Below are 14,439 nucleotides of genomic sequence, written 5' to 3'. Positions count from 1 at the left end.
GGAAAAATGGTTAGGAGATTGCTGCTAGTGCTCTTAGAGCAATACTCACAATTTCTACGGTCTAAATATCTTCCACAGATTCAGAAAACGAGAGACATGAGTATTCAAACACATGGTGCTCTACGTTTTTTTGTCTCTTCTGTTCAATCACCTTAACGGAAATGGTGCATTACATTTTATACACAATATTTGGCATGTAACCGTTCAACAGGTACAAGCCATTGAGGGTGCGTTTGAAATTTGAATTTCGTAGACAAAAAATACGATTTTAAACTAAATTACAGAAAATAAATGAATTACATTTTTTTATAAATTGCGATTTAAGTAAAACGTTTGGCAACGTTACATTCAGCATGTTGAGTAAATGCCCATTGTGGCGCCACTTCCCTTTCTACAATCGGGTAGAAGAAAACTTCAATTATTTATTTATTTATTTATTTATTTTACAATTTGTGGAGGCACTTTTGGTTTACAAAATTATAGGAACTCTGAAATTGAGCAGATTGAATTGGAGAAAGAAAGAGAGGAACACATGCCAGGGGTTAACCAAGGGCACCATGAAGTCAAATTTGGAGGCATGTGAATTACTGCACTTCCTGCAGATGCCTGATTTGCTGCACGGTTACTACCAAAATTCTTTCGATTCGATTCCCTTGCAATTCTTGAACCAAACTACACCACAGTAAATCGGAACGATTAAATCTCTTAATAATCAAATAGTGGTGTTCATAGGTAACTGACATTGCAATTAGATCAACTATAATTGGATTTTGTTATTTAGTTGCATCTGAGTTTTTAATACTGGAAAACCAGTCAAATTGATATCATGTGATTTTATCGTCTTTCAAAACGATAAGATGAGATATATTATGTTATTTTCGATCAACAAAATTACTATGAAAAGAGACATACCTGAATTGCTCTTTTAGGCAGAACTGCTGCTTCATATAAACCAAGCAATTGTGCAAAACTTTCATATTAGCAGCAAAAGAGATATCAATATAGACCAACCACCAATAAAGGGCAGGAAACTTAATCAGTTCAAGGAAAAACCGTATGGAAGCATTATATGAACACAGCAAGATGATGAGTCGACAGGGAGTGAACCTAAAGAAACTTCAATCTAGATTAGATAATTAAGAATGTTACCCCCAACTTCACTTAACATTCTCCGGTTCCCTCCACTTCAGATGCCCTATCAGAGCATCCCCTTCAGCATAGAGCTGCTCAAAGTTAAATCCAATTGAACAGCAATAAGCTTGACTTTTTTCCAACAGAACTTTATGTCATCCACATGGTTAGCTTGACAGTTCAACTATCAGGGAAAATAACCATGCACAAGATAGTTTGAGTTACTACTATAAATGGGCAGTAAATAAACTGTGATTCACTTGACCAATTTATTGTCTGCTACTTTCAGATGATGTCGATCTTCAGTTTCCACCAAAAACAGCTAGCTTCTGGTCAGGGTAATGGTATTCTTTCAACCATCAACAATTTCAAAACCATATGACTTCCAAAACTATTGGTTTTGATCCTTCAAAAATTCATGAATATAATATCAGTAGAGATATAGATGCTTCCAGTAGAGATATAGATGCTACAATGCGTACAAAACTTCTCCCTGTAAATGGTTTGTCAGACACTCCTCCTTCATCAACACAATACTCATGTCATATGATGACTTGAGGCACAAGTAATATACTATGATGCATTGCAGAGATTATAAATGTAAACATCGTGCATAAAAACCCAGGAAAAAGATGCTCTTACAAAAGCATGCACATATGCTGGCACTTTCTCAGATGTTACAGAAACTTTAAAAAACATATACATAACCTCATATCTGTGTCTATCTCACCTATCATAGATGAGGGTATGACAGAGAATGTAAACTTAACAAAAGATATGGCACTGACCTCTCTCAGAATCTTCTTGTCACCGGTTCCACTAGGTTGATCAAGGTTGGCAACCTCCCACAAAGGAATATTAAGCAGAGTCCTTATAACATTTTCATCCAAGTGAAAAATTCTGTAATACTATATTCAAAAGGCTTAAGTTACAATGAGACGGCAGTAGGCTTTATATACACAGCCATTGGTAATTCAAACTAGGAAATAAACTATGAAAAAGAAAAACAATTCTGTCATGATTTGTTACAATAGAGCACAGATTTTCCTTTACATAATTGGTGCTGAATCTTTCCTTTCGATGCTTTGATTCTTCCCTTCTCTAGAGGATTTGATATTGAGCGGCATGCTGACCTTGAGACTTGATGTTGCCGTGGGAGTTACTCTTGACTTGAAGGGCACGTTTGATACTATAAGAGGATGGGACTTTATGCGGCTGCTGGTATGGTTGATTTCCTTCCATCTTGGTTTGTTAGAATCTTGGGGATATTTGGTAGCATGACGTGTTGTAGACATGGGGAGATAGACTGCTGTTATAGGAAGATTTGCTGCATAATATGCAGCATGATATGCGGCTATTGGTGTGGAAGGGTAGGCTGATATGGAAAGGCTTGCTGGGCTAGGAGAGTCGGCTGCTGAGGTGGTTTGGTGGGCAGCATGGTGGAGAGGGGATGGTGTGCCATGTGTCCCTGCTACTGATGTGGCTAATGCTGCATATGTGGCTGCATGTGTGCCATGTGTAGCTGCATGTGTGCTGTTATTAGGATGATGTCTTGGTGATACGTTAACAGCCCCCCTCAAGCTGATAGGGGGTGAAACCACCAGCAGCTTGGAGCGAAGATAAAGGAATCGAGGAGAGGGTAAGCCTTTGGTGAACACATCAGCCACTTGATCGAGAGTAGAAATGAACTAGAGGATAATATCTCGATTAAGTACCTTCTCCCGAGTAAAGTGATAGTCAACTTCAATGTGCTTGGTCCGGGCATGAAAAACCGGATTAGAGGCTAAAGCAAGGGCACTAACATTGTCGCACCAGAGAACAGGAGCCACGGACAGAGGTATACCAAGTTCTTTGAATAACATCCGGAGCCAGAAAAGTTCAGCCGTGGTAGTGGAGAGAGATCGGTATTCAGCCTCAGTACTGGACCTGGAAACACCAGCTTGCTTTTTGGCACTCCAAGAAATGAGACAGTCACCTAGAAAAACTGCAAAACCGGTTGTGGATCGTCGATCATCAGGGCAGCCAGCCCAATCGGAGTCACAGAAGGCATTAAGTTGGAGAGGGCCTTTAGTGTAGAAGAGACCATGATCAGACGTGCCTTGTAGATATCTTAAGACCCTCTTAGCTGCTGTCCAGTGAGTAGAACAAGGTGCATGGAGATGTTGACACAGCTGATTCACAGAATAAGCAATGTCAGGCCGAGTGAGAGTGCAATACTGAAGAGCGCCCACGATTTGTCTATAAACAGTAGGATCGGGAAGAGGGCTGCCACCAAGCCTAGACAATTTGGAGCCAGACGGACAGGGAGATTTGGCTGATTTAGCTCCACTCATGTGAGTTTTGCTAAGTAAATCAGTGATGTATTTAGTTTGACAGAGATGTAGACCAAGAGGGCTTCGAGTAACCTGAATGCCAAGAAAAAAATAAAGGGGTCCCAAGTCCTTTAAGGGAAATTCACCCTGCAACCTGCACACAAAGGCCATAGAGAGCCTTGTGTAACCTGCACACAAAGGTAGGGTGAAGGCTGTTGATGAAACCTTGAGGCTGCTCCATATATACCTCTTCAAGCAAAGAACCCTGCAGAAAAGCATTAGACACATCGAGCTGCCGAATTTCCCAGTCAAAATGGACAGCCAAAGTTAAGATAACACGAATAGTAGAAGGTTTAATCACAGGGCTAAAGGTTTCAGTGTAATCAATGCCACTTCTTTGGTCAAAACCTTTAGCAACCAGCCGGGCCTTGAATCTCTCCACAGTGCCATCAGCATGTCTTTTAATTCTATACACCCATTTGTTCCAAATTATGTTGTAATGAAGAGGCCGGGGACATAAAGTCCATGTGCCATTAGAAATAAGGGCATCATACTCAAGCTGCATGGCAGCCTGCCATTTGGGGTCAAGGGCTGCCTTGCTATAGGAACTAGGCTCAGTTTCAGAAATGAGGGTATGGAAGAGTTTATAGTCAGGAAAAGGTTTAAGCCTGAGGGTCCCGGTTCTAGAGCGAGTAACCATAGAGTGAGTGGGAGGTGCAGGGATAGGAAGAGAGGGGGAGGGATCAAGGGAAGAGGCAGGTTGGTCTGGCAGAGAAGGGGTGGGGAGAGCAGAAGGTGATGGTTGCAGAGAAGAAGGAAAATTGGCAGAGGAATCAGGAGCTGCAGGAGAAGGGAAGTCAGGAGACAAAGGCTCAGGATTAGAGCTAGGGGAGGAGGGGTAATGGTATTCTTTCAAAATTGGCAGATGATGTCGATCTTCAGTTTCCACCAAAAACAGCTAGCTTCTGGTCAGGGTAATGGTATTCTTTCAAACATCAACAATTTGAAAACCATATGACTTCCAAACTATTGGTTTTGATCCTTCAAAAATTCATGAATATAATATCAGTAGAGATATAGATGCTGCCAGTAGAGATATAGATGCTACAATGCGTACAAAACTTCTCCCTGTAAATGGTTTGTCAGACACTTCTCCTTCATCAACACAATACTCATGTCATATGATGACTTGAGGCACAAGTATTATACTATGATGCATTGCAGATTATAAATGTAAACATCGTGCATAAAAACCCAGGAAAAAGATGCTCTTACAAAAGCATGCACATATGTTGGCACTTTCTCAGATGTTACAGAAACTTTAAAAAACATATACATAACCTCATATCTGTGTCTATCTCACCTATCATAGACGAGGGTATGACAGAGAATGTAAACTGAACAAAAGATATGGCACTGACCTCTCTCAGAATCTTCTTGTCACCGGTTCCACTAGGTTGATCAAGGTTGGCAACCTCCCACAAAGGAATATTAAGCAGAGTCCTTATAACATTTTCATCCAAGAAAGGAAATCTAGCCTTTGGGGAAAAAAAGGAAGAATTAGATGCTTACCAAATGAGTCGAATCAATGACATAATTAATAATCTTCGTCTAAGGTTTTAGCAATACCTCTTTCCCGTTATCAGCAATACATCTATCATCTCTTCCAAATTCTCAGCATGTCCAGTTTCATTTCCTCATGTAGCCCAAGCCAACTGGTACAGCATATGAGACCACCAGCATGAGTTGGCGCAATAAACTTGTATCACTCCACAATTTACCAAATGATTTGTTTAGTTATAGGTCACTACATACGCTGAATTAAATCAAATCACTGTCACTCTAAACAGGATAAATATCAGTTGCTAACATGCTAATGCACAAGAGGAAGGGTAATTCTGTCTCTCAGAATGAATTTAGCACTGATAAGATTCCTTTATAAAAACAATAAATTTCAGAAGACCCTATCACTAGGGTAGCCCAATATGTGTATTAACCCATACAAAAGAAGAATACAACTCCAGTAGATGCGGACCTGCTATAACTGTGAAGTTGGCCCATAACTAAAAGGCCACAGCAGGAAGTGAATCACAGTAGCCACCGAAGTAAACATACAAATCATCTTACTCTTTTCTTCCTCCTCATTTGGTCATGATTAGCTATCAAATTGAGGGGATTATTTTGTTCTATACTTAATAGAGTAATTTTGTTAAAAGTTGACAGGGATTAGTGGCAGCACCAAAGGAAGTTTTAAAGGCCTTACCTCAACTCTTGAGGCCCAAATTCAGATAAAGGTGTCGGGATGTTAAGGGCCACTTTTCATGATTTTCAGCAACTAAATTTTGTTCAAACAATCTCACCTAGTTCCATTGTTTCAGATGTTATTCCAGCTGCAGCAGCAAGCTACTTTTCATGTTTTATGTTTCATTCGGTCAACAAACTGATATTAGCAAAAGAATGCTACTTTACAACATATAAATTGAGCAAACAATCACATGTGCACACACACACAAATTGGTTTCAGACATGCAAAAAAAAGAGTTCACAAGATCATCTAATTTATTCCAGATAAGTGCATACCTTTCCTGTCTATATTTTGTTCTATGCCTACCATAGCCGGCACATTGCTCATAAGCCCCAGAACCAACAAGGACAATCCTGGCCTTTGACTTGTATTTAACACGTTCAAGATCCTCAACATTATTATTGTTATTTCCTTCACACACCCAACCACTGCCGCTACCGGCCAGCCATAAAGCTATTCCTATGTTAAGGTCCTGCAATTTCAGTTTCACTTGAGATATAATATACTATACATTCAGAAAAACATAATAGCAGACATGTTGTATCAATGACAAAAGAAGAGAGATCTGGAATTGATTCAATTTACTCTGTTATTTAGTTATTTCATGGGACAAAACAACCATAGGACAAAATAAGTTTAAAGATCATAAGGTACCTTATGAGATCTAAAGGTGAGATTACAACCTAAGCCTACACTTAAGGAACATCAAAAGCTCGCTAATGAGATAATTGTGTATCTGTGATGTTATCCCATAATATCAGGAGCTTTGTATCAGTTAGAACGACATAAGAATTTATGGTCATTTATGTAATTCATTGGACGCTAAAAGCAGGGCATATCATAGACTAACGCAAGCTGCTCTACTCTAAAGAAAGAGACGGGCTACCATGTAAGTATTTGCAGGATTTATTAGTGACATGATGTGCTTTGTTTCAAAATCCAATTTCGATAAATCAGCATCAGTCTCCACAAGTTTCCACCTGCAGTCCAATATAATCTGAATTGGTTAGAAATAGCACTAAGCAAGACAATTATAGAGGATGTGACATTAAGACAGGTGTGAAGCTGGGGTACTTTATACAACATATAACACAAAAAGCTTCTTAGTACGGGAAACCAGAGACCAGGACAAAATTTAAATGCCATAGTCCATACCTTCTCAAGGGTGCAATTCTTCTCAACTCCTTTACCCCTGCCTTGGCAGAGATTCTATCGGGAGCAGACTGACCATCGAAGCTCACATTAAGTAGATCGATCTCATCTGTCAATGAAATTTGATAGGACATGAGCTTAGAAGCAGGCTTGACAGAAGGATTTTATAATACATGCGATTATCTTAGCTTTCCAGTTTCAACTCCAAAAAATTGGAGCCCATTGAGATATGTACAAAAATAACACAGAACATTAAGAGGGAAAAAAATGTAAACATAGCTTTCACTGCAACACTTACAGCTGGGATCAAGGCATTCATCCAGTAATGCTGCAAGTATCATAGAATTCAATCCACCAGAGAAAAGAACTGCCACTGGTGCGAGTTCCCCTTGTCTTATATCACAGGTAACTGCCTATGCATTTCATCTCAAAAGAATTCAATTAGAACAAAAATCGATAAATCAAAAAAAAAACCCAAAAGAGAAATAATTAAGCTTACTCAAGGTTAATAAGTTGCAAAATATTTTTACTCATCAATGAAGTGTTCAATAAAAAATATATCATATATGCATATCTCACTACCCCATATAATGAAACTGGGTACAATTGAAATTCAGTTCAATCAGCTCTTGAACCTGAAAAATTCTATGCTGTGAAGTGCACCGCATCACAGATTCCCTTAAAGCAACCAGCACAATCTGTGCTTGCCCTGAAACTGAAACTGGAAGTCGTTCATATATTGCAACTAAAGTTTGGAATATCTACATGTAGCCCTTCTAGAGAATGGTATGACATCCACCTGATTTGGACGGCAATATATTTGAACTAGGTGAATGCATATCATGTTGCTCTCTAGGTGGCTTACAAAGAGAAAGGTATAAATCTTCAGGTTTGGGTTCAACAGAAGTTCTCTCCCAATCAAGCAGTTCTTTCAGAATGGCATCCCTCCATTCATGTTTTCTGCCTTCACCAACCAGAAACCCATCCAATTTTGGAGCATCAAAAGATATGCCATATAACCCACATGGAAGCTCTTCCCAGAAATTGAGGTTGTTAATTCCATTTTCAGCTTCAAAACCTACAGTGCATTGACATCACTTGATATAAAAATCTTTCTGGTATCAAGGGTCAATAATTGGCAAAACTGAACAGCAAAAATGAAAGGGACTCGTTGGCTAATAAACTTGTAATTATACTAGTTCAGTAATGAATTATTTTTCATGGCACGTAGTCATTGATATTTTACAACAGTATTAACAGCGTCAGCAAAAATTTGATAATGTCTGTATCTAAAGAGAAATATTTTATTGTTAACATTTCCAGCTCAGATTTGAAAGGCAAAAAACAAGGAGGATAAAAGGAACAGACATGCAGAAGAGGGAAGGTCCATGACTGCATGATATTTCATGGCAGCACTTGCTCAGTTTGGCTCATTGCAGCCTATGGCAAAGTATTAGGAATAGCTCAATTTGCCAAAGGTGTATTAATAGTCTTGCCCAGTGAGTTCTTTTCCTTTTCCATAAACTGCAACTAGGAAAAAGATGGTGTGTTGAGAAAAAAAAAAAAAGAAAAGAAAAAAAAATCCATAAAAGGCTCAATGCATGTGAGTTTCCACATGCAACCAAGTAGCAGCCTACAAGGTACACATCCCACCCTGCACATTGCACATTGTACAATTGCCTATTGCATGTAGAAGTTCATAACATGTCACATAGCATTGCCTGAATTCCGTCAGCCATAGAGGGGACCTTTTTGTCAAAGTAGTGAAATGTATTATGGCAATCTTTACATATGAACTAATAAAGACAAGGAGACTGACATGGAGAACAAAATTTCAGAAAGGAAAAGGCTTGGAATAAGGAGAACTGCATGGAGAGATGTCCTATTACATGGTTTCTCAAGATCAAGGAACAGAACTAAAGTAAAAGAATAGAGATGGAAGAATGAAAAAGAAGAATATGTTCTTGAATAATAACATGCACAATTTACTTGACAAATCATTTCAGAATTACTCGTGAGCTAGAAAATCAACTTCAGCTCATTGTATTACTATTACAAGCCACTGCACAACAGAAGTTGAACCAGAACAACCAAATGAGTAAAGCTCTAATGAGGATTATATACCAGAACTCTGCTCAGGGTATTAGAATCGGGCCACACCTTCACTTGCCACGCAAAAAGTAAATTTTTTTTCACATTTTTAAAACGTCATATTTTTCAAACATACACTTAAATGAGACCATTTTATTCAAAAGCGTGTATTTGACCTTCAAACCGCAAATAAAAAATCAAACGCGTATTTGTGGTTACGTGTACTTTTTGCCAAAACAATACAACGTGCAGTCCAGACGGAAAGTTTTGAGTGGTAGAAATATCTGTCGAAGAAAAAGGTAAGAGGACCAGAAGCAATGAATCAACAATGCTTTCAAAATCGGCATCCGGCCATCCAAAATCTGAATTCTCAAAAACCAGAAGCGTTGAACCAATGGGACTTGTTCGAAATACCAACTTGTCAGCTCTTCTTGTCTTGCTATTCTGCTTTTGTTTAAAGTTTTGCTCTGCCACAGACACCATCACAGCCGCTAAGTTCATCACCGACCCTGAAAGCGTAGTCTCTAACGGCGGTGATTTCAAACTGGGATTTTTCAGCCCTGCAAATTCAACCGATCGCTATGTTGGGATATGGTATGCTAAAATTTCTGTGCCCACTGTCATATGGGTTGCTAACAGAAACAAGCCCCTCAAGAATTCCTCTGGAATTCTAACCATATCCGAAGATGGCAAGCTGGTGGTATTAGATGGGCAAAAGAAGGTTCTTTGGTCATCAAGTTTAACAAGTTCAGTTGTCAATTCGAGTGCCCAGCTTTTAGATTCTGGAAACCTTATCTTGCAAGGAAACACTACAGGAACAATCATATGGGAGAGTTTCCAACATCCTTCTGATACATACTTGCCAAAGATGAAATTGAGTACTGATGTTAGAACGGGTAAGAAAGTGCAGCTGACATCATGGAAAAGTCCTTCTGATCCATCCATTGGAAACTTCTCTGCCGGTATTGATGTTCATAATCTTCCCGAAATTTTGGTTTGGAATGACGGTAGCCCATATTGGCGGAGTGGTCCATGGAACACCCGGACCTTTATTGGAATGCCGAACTTGAATCCTGTATATCTTGATGGTTTTGATCTTGTAAATAATAAAGAAGAAGGAACATTCTATTTCACTTCTTCCATTTCGAACGACCCTCTCCGAAAGTATTTTTATGTCTTAAACGCGCAAGGAAATATGCTGCATAAATATTCCAACAATGGGGAGGATTGGAAGGTCAAGCGGTCAATTTTGGAGACTGAGTGCGATGTTTATGGCAGGTGTGGGGCATTTGGAAGCTGTAATCCACATAATTCACTAATTTGCAGCTGTTTACGGGGATTTGAGCCAAAGAATACAGAAGAATGGAACAGAGGAAATTGGGCTAGTGGATGTGTGAGGAGGACACCCTTGCAGTGTGAGAGGGTGAACAATAATGGCAGTGAAGGGGAAAAAAAAGATGGATTTTTGAAACTGACGATGATGAAAGTCCCGTACTTGGCAGATTGGTCAACTACTTTGGAAGAAAATTGTAGTACCCAATGCTTGGAGAATTGTTCTTGTATAGCTTACGCATATGATTCTGGCATTGGCTGTATGACATGGACAGGAAGCTTAATTGACTTACAGAAATTCTCGACCGATGGAGCTGATCTTTATGTTCGTTTGGCCTATTCAGAATTTGGTGGGTTGTTTTTGTTTTCTCTCTAAATTTTTCTTATTCTTGAAATTTATCAATGTTGCAAAATTGGTAAAATTGTATTTCAATCCAACCCAACTTCCCAAGCTAAGTCCTTGTAGAGATAATTCTGTTTTATTTTGGATGAATTATTTTGATGTTTTCTCTGATTTACAGACAAAATGAAAAATGTGAAAGTAATCGTTACAATCACAGTGATCATAGGAGTAATATCCACTGGCATCTGCACTTACTTATTGTGGCGTTGGAGTTCAAAACAAAAAGGTAAAATTGTCACTCTGATCTTTGTAGCTACTTAACCAAAAAAAAAAAATGATGATTACTAAATTCCTATTAGCTTAGTGAACTAAGAAATGTTACAACATTTCTACATAGAGATTACTAACTTCTACTGTATAAACACTCATCAATGAAATTTCGTGGGGAAGACAAGCACGGAGACAACGTGAACCAAGTTAAACTCCAAGAGCTACCATTATTCAATCTTCAGGAGCTGGCTAGTGCAACAAACAATTTCCATCAATCAAATAAGCTTGGGCAGGGTGGATTTGGTCCCGTATACAGGGTAATGATTGTTCTTATAGAGGGTTATTGCCTAACAATTTGAATATGTAGTCAGTTGGTTTTTGTTTGTTTATAGGGGAAAATGTTAGATGGACAAGAAATTGCAGTAAAAAGACTTTCAAGAGCCTCTGGACAAGGGCAAGAAGAGTTTATGAATGAGGTGGTGGTGATCTCTAAACTCCAACATCGGAATTTGGTTAGACTCCTTGGCTGCTGTGTTGAAGGGGAAGAAAAGATGTTGGTCTATGAATACATGCCAAACAAAAGTTTGGACGCATTTGTATTTGGTTAGTTCATGCTGATGCCCTTTGTTAGTATTTTCCAATATTACAATCTAAAATAATCTATGTCGAGAGGCAAATATGGAATTATATTCTTTGGTTGTGGTATTTTGATGTGAGTACTTCACCAAATTACTTGTGTTAAAAACATGATGTTTGCTCACCTTACAAGTTTAATCCGAATGCATTTTCTTTCTCTTGTTTGGTTTGAAAATTTTCATTAGATTTAGTCAAACCAAAACTATTAGATTGGAGAAGACGATTCATCATTATCGAAGGAATTGGTCGAGGTCTGTTGTACCTTCATAGAGATTCCAGGTTAAGGATTATTCATAGAGATCTAAAGGCGAGTAACATTTTGTTGGATGAAGAGCTAAATCCAAAAATATCAGATTTTGGCATGGCTAGGATTTTTGGGAGCAATGAAGATCAAGCCAATACTAAAAGGGTTGTTGGAACATAGTAAGTATATACCTTTGTTTGGCTAAATTCACTAAGATAATAACCCTAATATTTGATATAGCAAGATTTTGATGTGCTTGTTAAAATTCAGCGGCTACATGTCCCCTGAATATGCAATGGGAGGACGATTTTCAGAAAAATCGGATGTCTTTAGCTTTGGAGTGTTGTTACTAGAGATAGTTAGTGGAAGAAGAAACACCAGCTTTTGTGATGACGAGCAGGCCATGAGCCTTCTAGGATTTGTAAGTCTCCCCTATCTCATTGCATCATTTTTTAGAACTTCCATTGCATTTTTCTAAGAATTTCAATCTTGTTTACAGGCATGGAAACTGTGGAATGCAGAAAACATAATGGCATTAACAGACCCGATGATACGAGAACCATGCTTTGAAATGGAAATTTTGAGATGCATACATGTTGGGCTGTTGTGTGTGCAAGATTTTGCTAAAGATAGGCCAACTGTATCTGTTGTTATTTCCATGCTTAAAAGTGAGACTATTGATCTGCCTCTTCCAAAGCAACCTGCATTCACCGAAAGGCAAATTTCCCCAGATGCTGGCTCCCTTAACAATGTTACTGTTACAATAGTTCAGGGCCGATAGCTTGCATGTGTTTGTTTTTTAAACAAAACACACAATCAGCTCCTGTTACAATGGTTATTTATGTAGAAAGACTTTCAGGGTTATATTGCCCGGTTATATTGCCTTTGGAAGGGGAAGCCTTACCAAATCACCACTAGCCTTTCTTTAGGATTATTTGTACAAGTCTTTGATCTGATTATTTTAGTTTGTGAGCTGCTTGTTCTTGGTCCAATTTATTGTCGATCTAGAGAGGTACTGGGTTATCAATGAGAAGCAGTAGCAGGTTTGGAGGCAGGCGCATTATTCACAGCCTGCACTTCATTTGGAGCAGTTTCAGCATTAGTTGTAGCTGGTTTAGGAGCCTCTCCACTCCCAAACAGATAGCCCAATGAACTCTGTCCTCCACCGATGCTAACTCCTCGGCCCATGCTCTCCCAGATCTTATAGAAAGAAGAACTCAAAAACCTGACATCCAAGCAAATAAAAAAAGAAAAAAAAAAAATTGGAATCCAGAACAAAATGTAAAGAAAATAACATAAATCATGCCATTTCAAGCAAACGCCATCCAGAAAGCTTGAACACTTTATCAAAATTCACCTCAACTTCTTTAACTAGTACACAACATGTATGCTCTATCATGCAGAAGTGAGTCAATTTTACAGAACATAGAATACTTGACATCAAGCAATAAAATTAAGGAGAAACCTTCAATATGAAACCTCAAAGATCTCAAACTTCAACATGGCACTGCCTCTATTTCTACACTTTGATGCCTTACATAGGGCATCATCCAAAATGTGTAGGCTTCTGTCTAATGGGAGGATATGAAGTTCCATGGCTCAACACAGAAGTGTGAGATCCAAAAAAAAAATTCTTGCCTAGATCATTAGTTCAAAACCAATCATGTTTTCTACAAATTATTCCACTTCCCACCACTGCTTATTTTCTTCATTTCTCCCTTTTTAGATGAATGAGAACTTTTACTCGACCAAACAAAACAAAACAATAGAAACAGAAAACCAGCAGGCTAGCTGCAAACAACAGGAACAAAGGCCCTCTACCAAATTTTCCAAAACAAAAGCAAGCCAAGAAACAGAAAATCAATGTAGCTCAAGAAAATAGTGAACATTTCAGTTGCTGCACCATCTTCATGCCTGCATCGAGTCCTTCAAATTTCTTCGAGATGTAACTCTGTCTCTCATATTATTTATAATAGAAGGCAGTGAAGTTTTTCACCACTGAAATTGACAGAAAATTCTAGGATTCCTTCCCAACCCTTCATTTTATTCTGTCGTAATTAGAATAAAGAAAGGCCAGTAAGCTACACTATACAAATTGCAATTATTTCCACCTAAGTATATTAATTTTGTAAGATTTAGAAAACCTAACAAGCAATTCAATACATGCGTAGGCTTGTGGTTTGGTAAACAAGTGAAAGGGAAAAGAGATCCAGCGTTAGGTTTTGGCAGGTTTACCTTGTTGCTCGGATCAGATCTAAAGAGAAGCTCCGAAGCTGAAGAGAGAGCGACAAAGAGAAAATCAGATTCGTTGAATTTGAACTTTCCACGTGTATACTTACTTTTACCAGATTATTTTCCATTTTTTCATTTCGTAACTTGTAGACCGCACGATACTTGGAACGAGGGAAAAAGACGTGAAGATAGTAAATAAGCGGGTGGATGGATGAGTGGATCATATGGCGGAAAATGAACTCATATGTCTCATCCATGAACGACACACATGATAAAACGCTCCCTTCATCCATTTCACTTCCAACCTTTACTCTTTTGAGCCATGCTACACATATGCACCCCACATCCCCTCATCCTTTTTTTATAATAAAAAAATTAGTTTTAAGAAAAA

The 14,439-nt window shown here is 38.5% G+C and overlaps 2 protein-coding genes and 1 pseudogene across 2 annotated transcripts; 1 reads left to right on the top strand and 2 right to left on the bottom strand.

The window, feature by feature from the left end:
• Positions 1-294: 294 nt before the first annotated feature.
• Positions 295-8,290, bottom strand: LOC133868876 (uncharacterized; annotated as a pseudogene).
• A 950-nt stretch (positions 8,291-9,240) lies between these two features.
• On the top strand, positions 9,241-12,744 carry LOC133868051 (G-type lectin S-receptor-like serine/threonine-protein kinase At1g11330). Its single transcript, XM_062304856.1, has 7 exons — positions 9,241-10,673; positions 10,845-10,952; positions 11,117-11,253; positions 11,329-11,539; positions 11,758-11,995; positions 12,087-12,237; positions 12,316-12,744. Exons 1-7 carry the CDS (start codon positions 9,320-9,322, stop codon positions 12,595-12,597), a joined length of 2,481 nt encoding a protein of 826 aa, XP_062160840.1. The 5' UTR covers positions 9,241-9,319; the 3' UTR covers positions 12,598-12,744.
• Positions 12,447-14,197, bottom strand: LOC133868055 (uncharacterized). Its single transcript, XM_062304859.1, has 2 exons — positions 14,052-14,197; positions 12,447-13,041 (listed from the first exon to the last, which is right to left on the bottom strand). Exons 1-2 carry the CDS (start codon positions 14,174-14,176, stop codon positions 12,840-12,842), a joined length of 327 nt encoding a protein of 108 aa, XP_062160843.1. The 5' UTR covers positions 14,177-14,197; the 3' UTR covers positions 12,447-12,839.
• Between the last annotated feature and the right edge of the window lie 242 nt (positions 14,198-14,439).

Source organism: Alnus glutinosa, chromosome 5 (genome assembly GCF_958979055.1).
Source record: "Alnus glutinosa chromosome 5, dhAlnGlut1.1, whole genome shotgun sequence".
Taxonomy (NCBI): domain Eukaryota; kingdom Viridiplantae; phylum Streptophyta; class Magnoliopsida; order Fagales; family Betulaceae; genus Alnus; species Alnus glutinosa.
The sequence above is the reverse complement of the archived record's forward strand: the minus strand, read 5'-3'. Positions and strand labels throughout refer to the sequence as shown.

Coding starts and splice junctions, on each gene's coding strand:
- LOC133868055 (XM_062304859.1), bottom strand. CDS start 14,176: ATGGAAAATAATCTGGTAAAAGTAAGTATACACGTGGAAAGTTCAAAT. Junction 13,042..14,051: donor GATCTGATCCGAGCAACAAG/GTAAACCTGCCA, acceptor CTTGGATGTCAG/GTTTTTGAGTTCTTCTTTCT.
- LOC133868051 (XM_062304856.1), top strand. CDS start 9,320: ATGCTTTCAAAATCGGCATCCGGCCATCCAAAATCTGAATTCTCAAAA. Junction 11,540..11,757: donor TTTGGACGCATTTGTATTTG/GTTAGTTCATGC, acceptor AATTTTCATTAG/ATTTAGTCAAACCAAAACTA. Junction 12,238..12,315: donor CCATGAGCCTTCTAGGATTT/GTAAGTCTCCCC, acceptor TCTTGTTTACAG/GCATGGAAACTGTGGAATGC.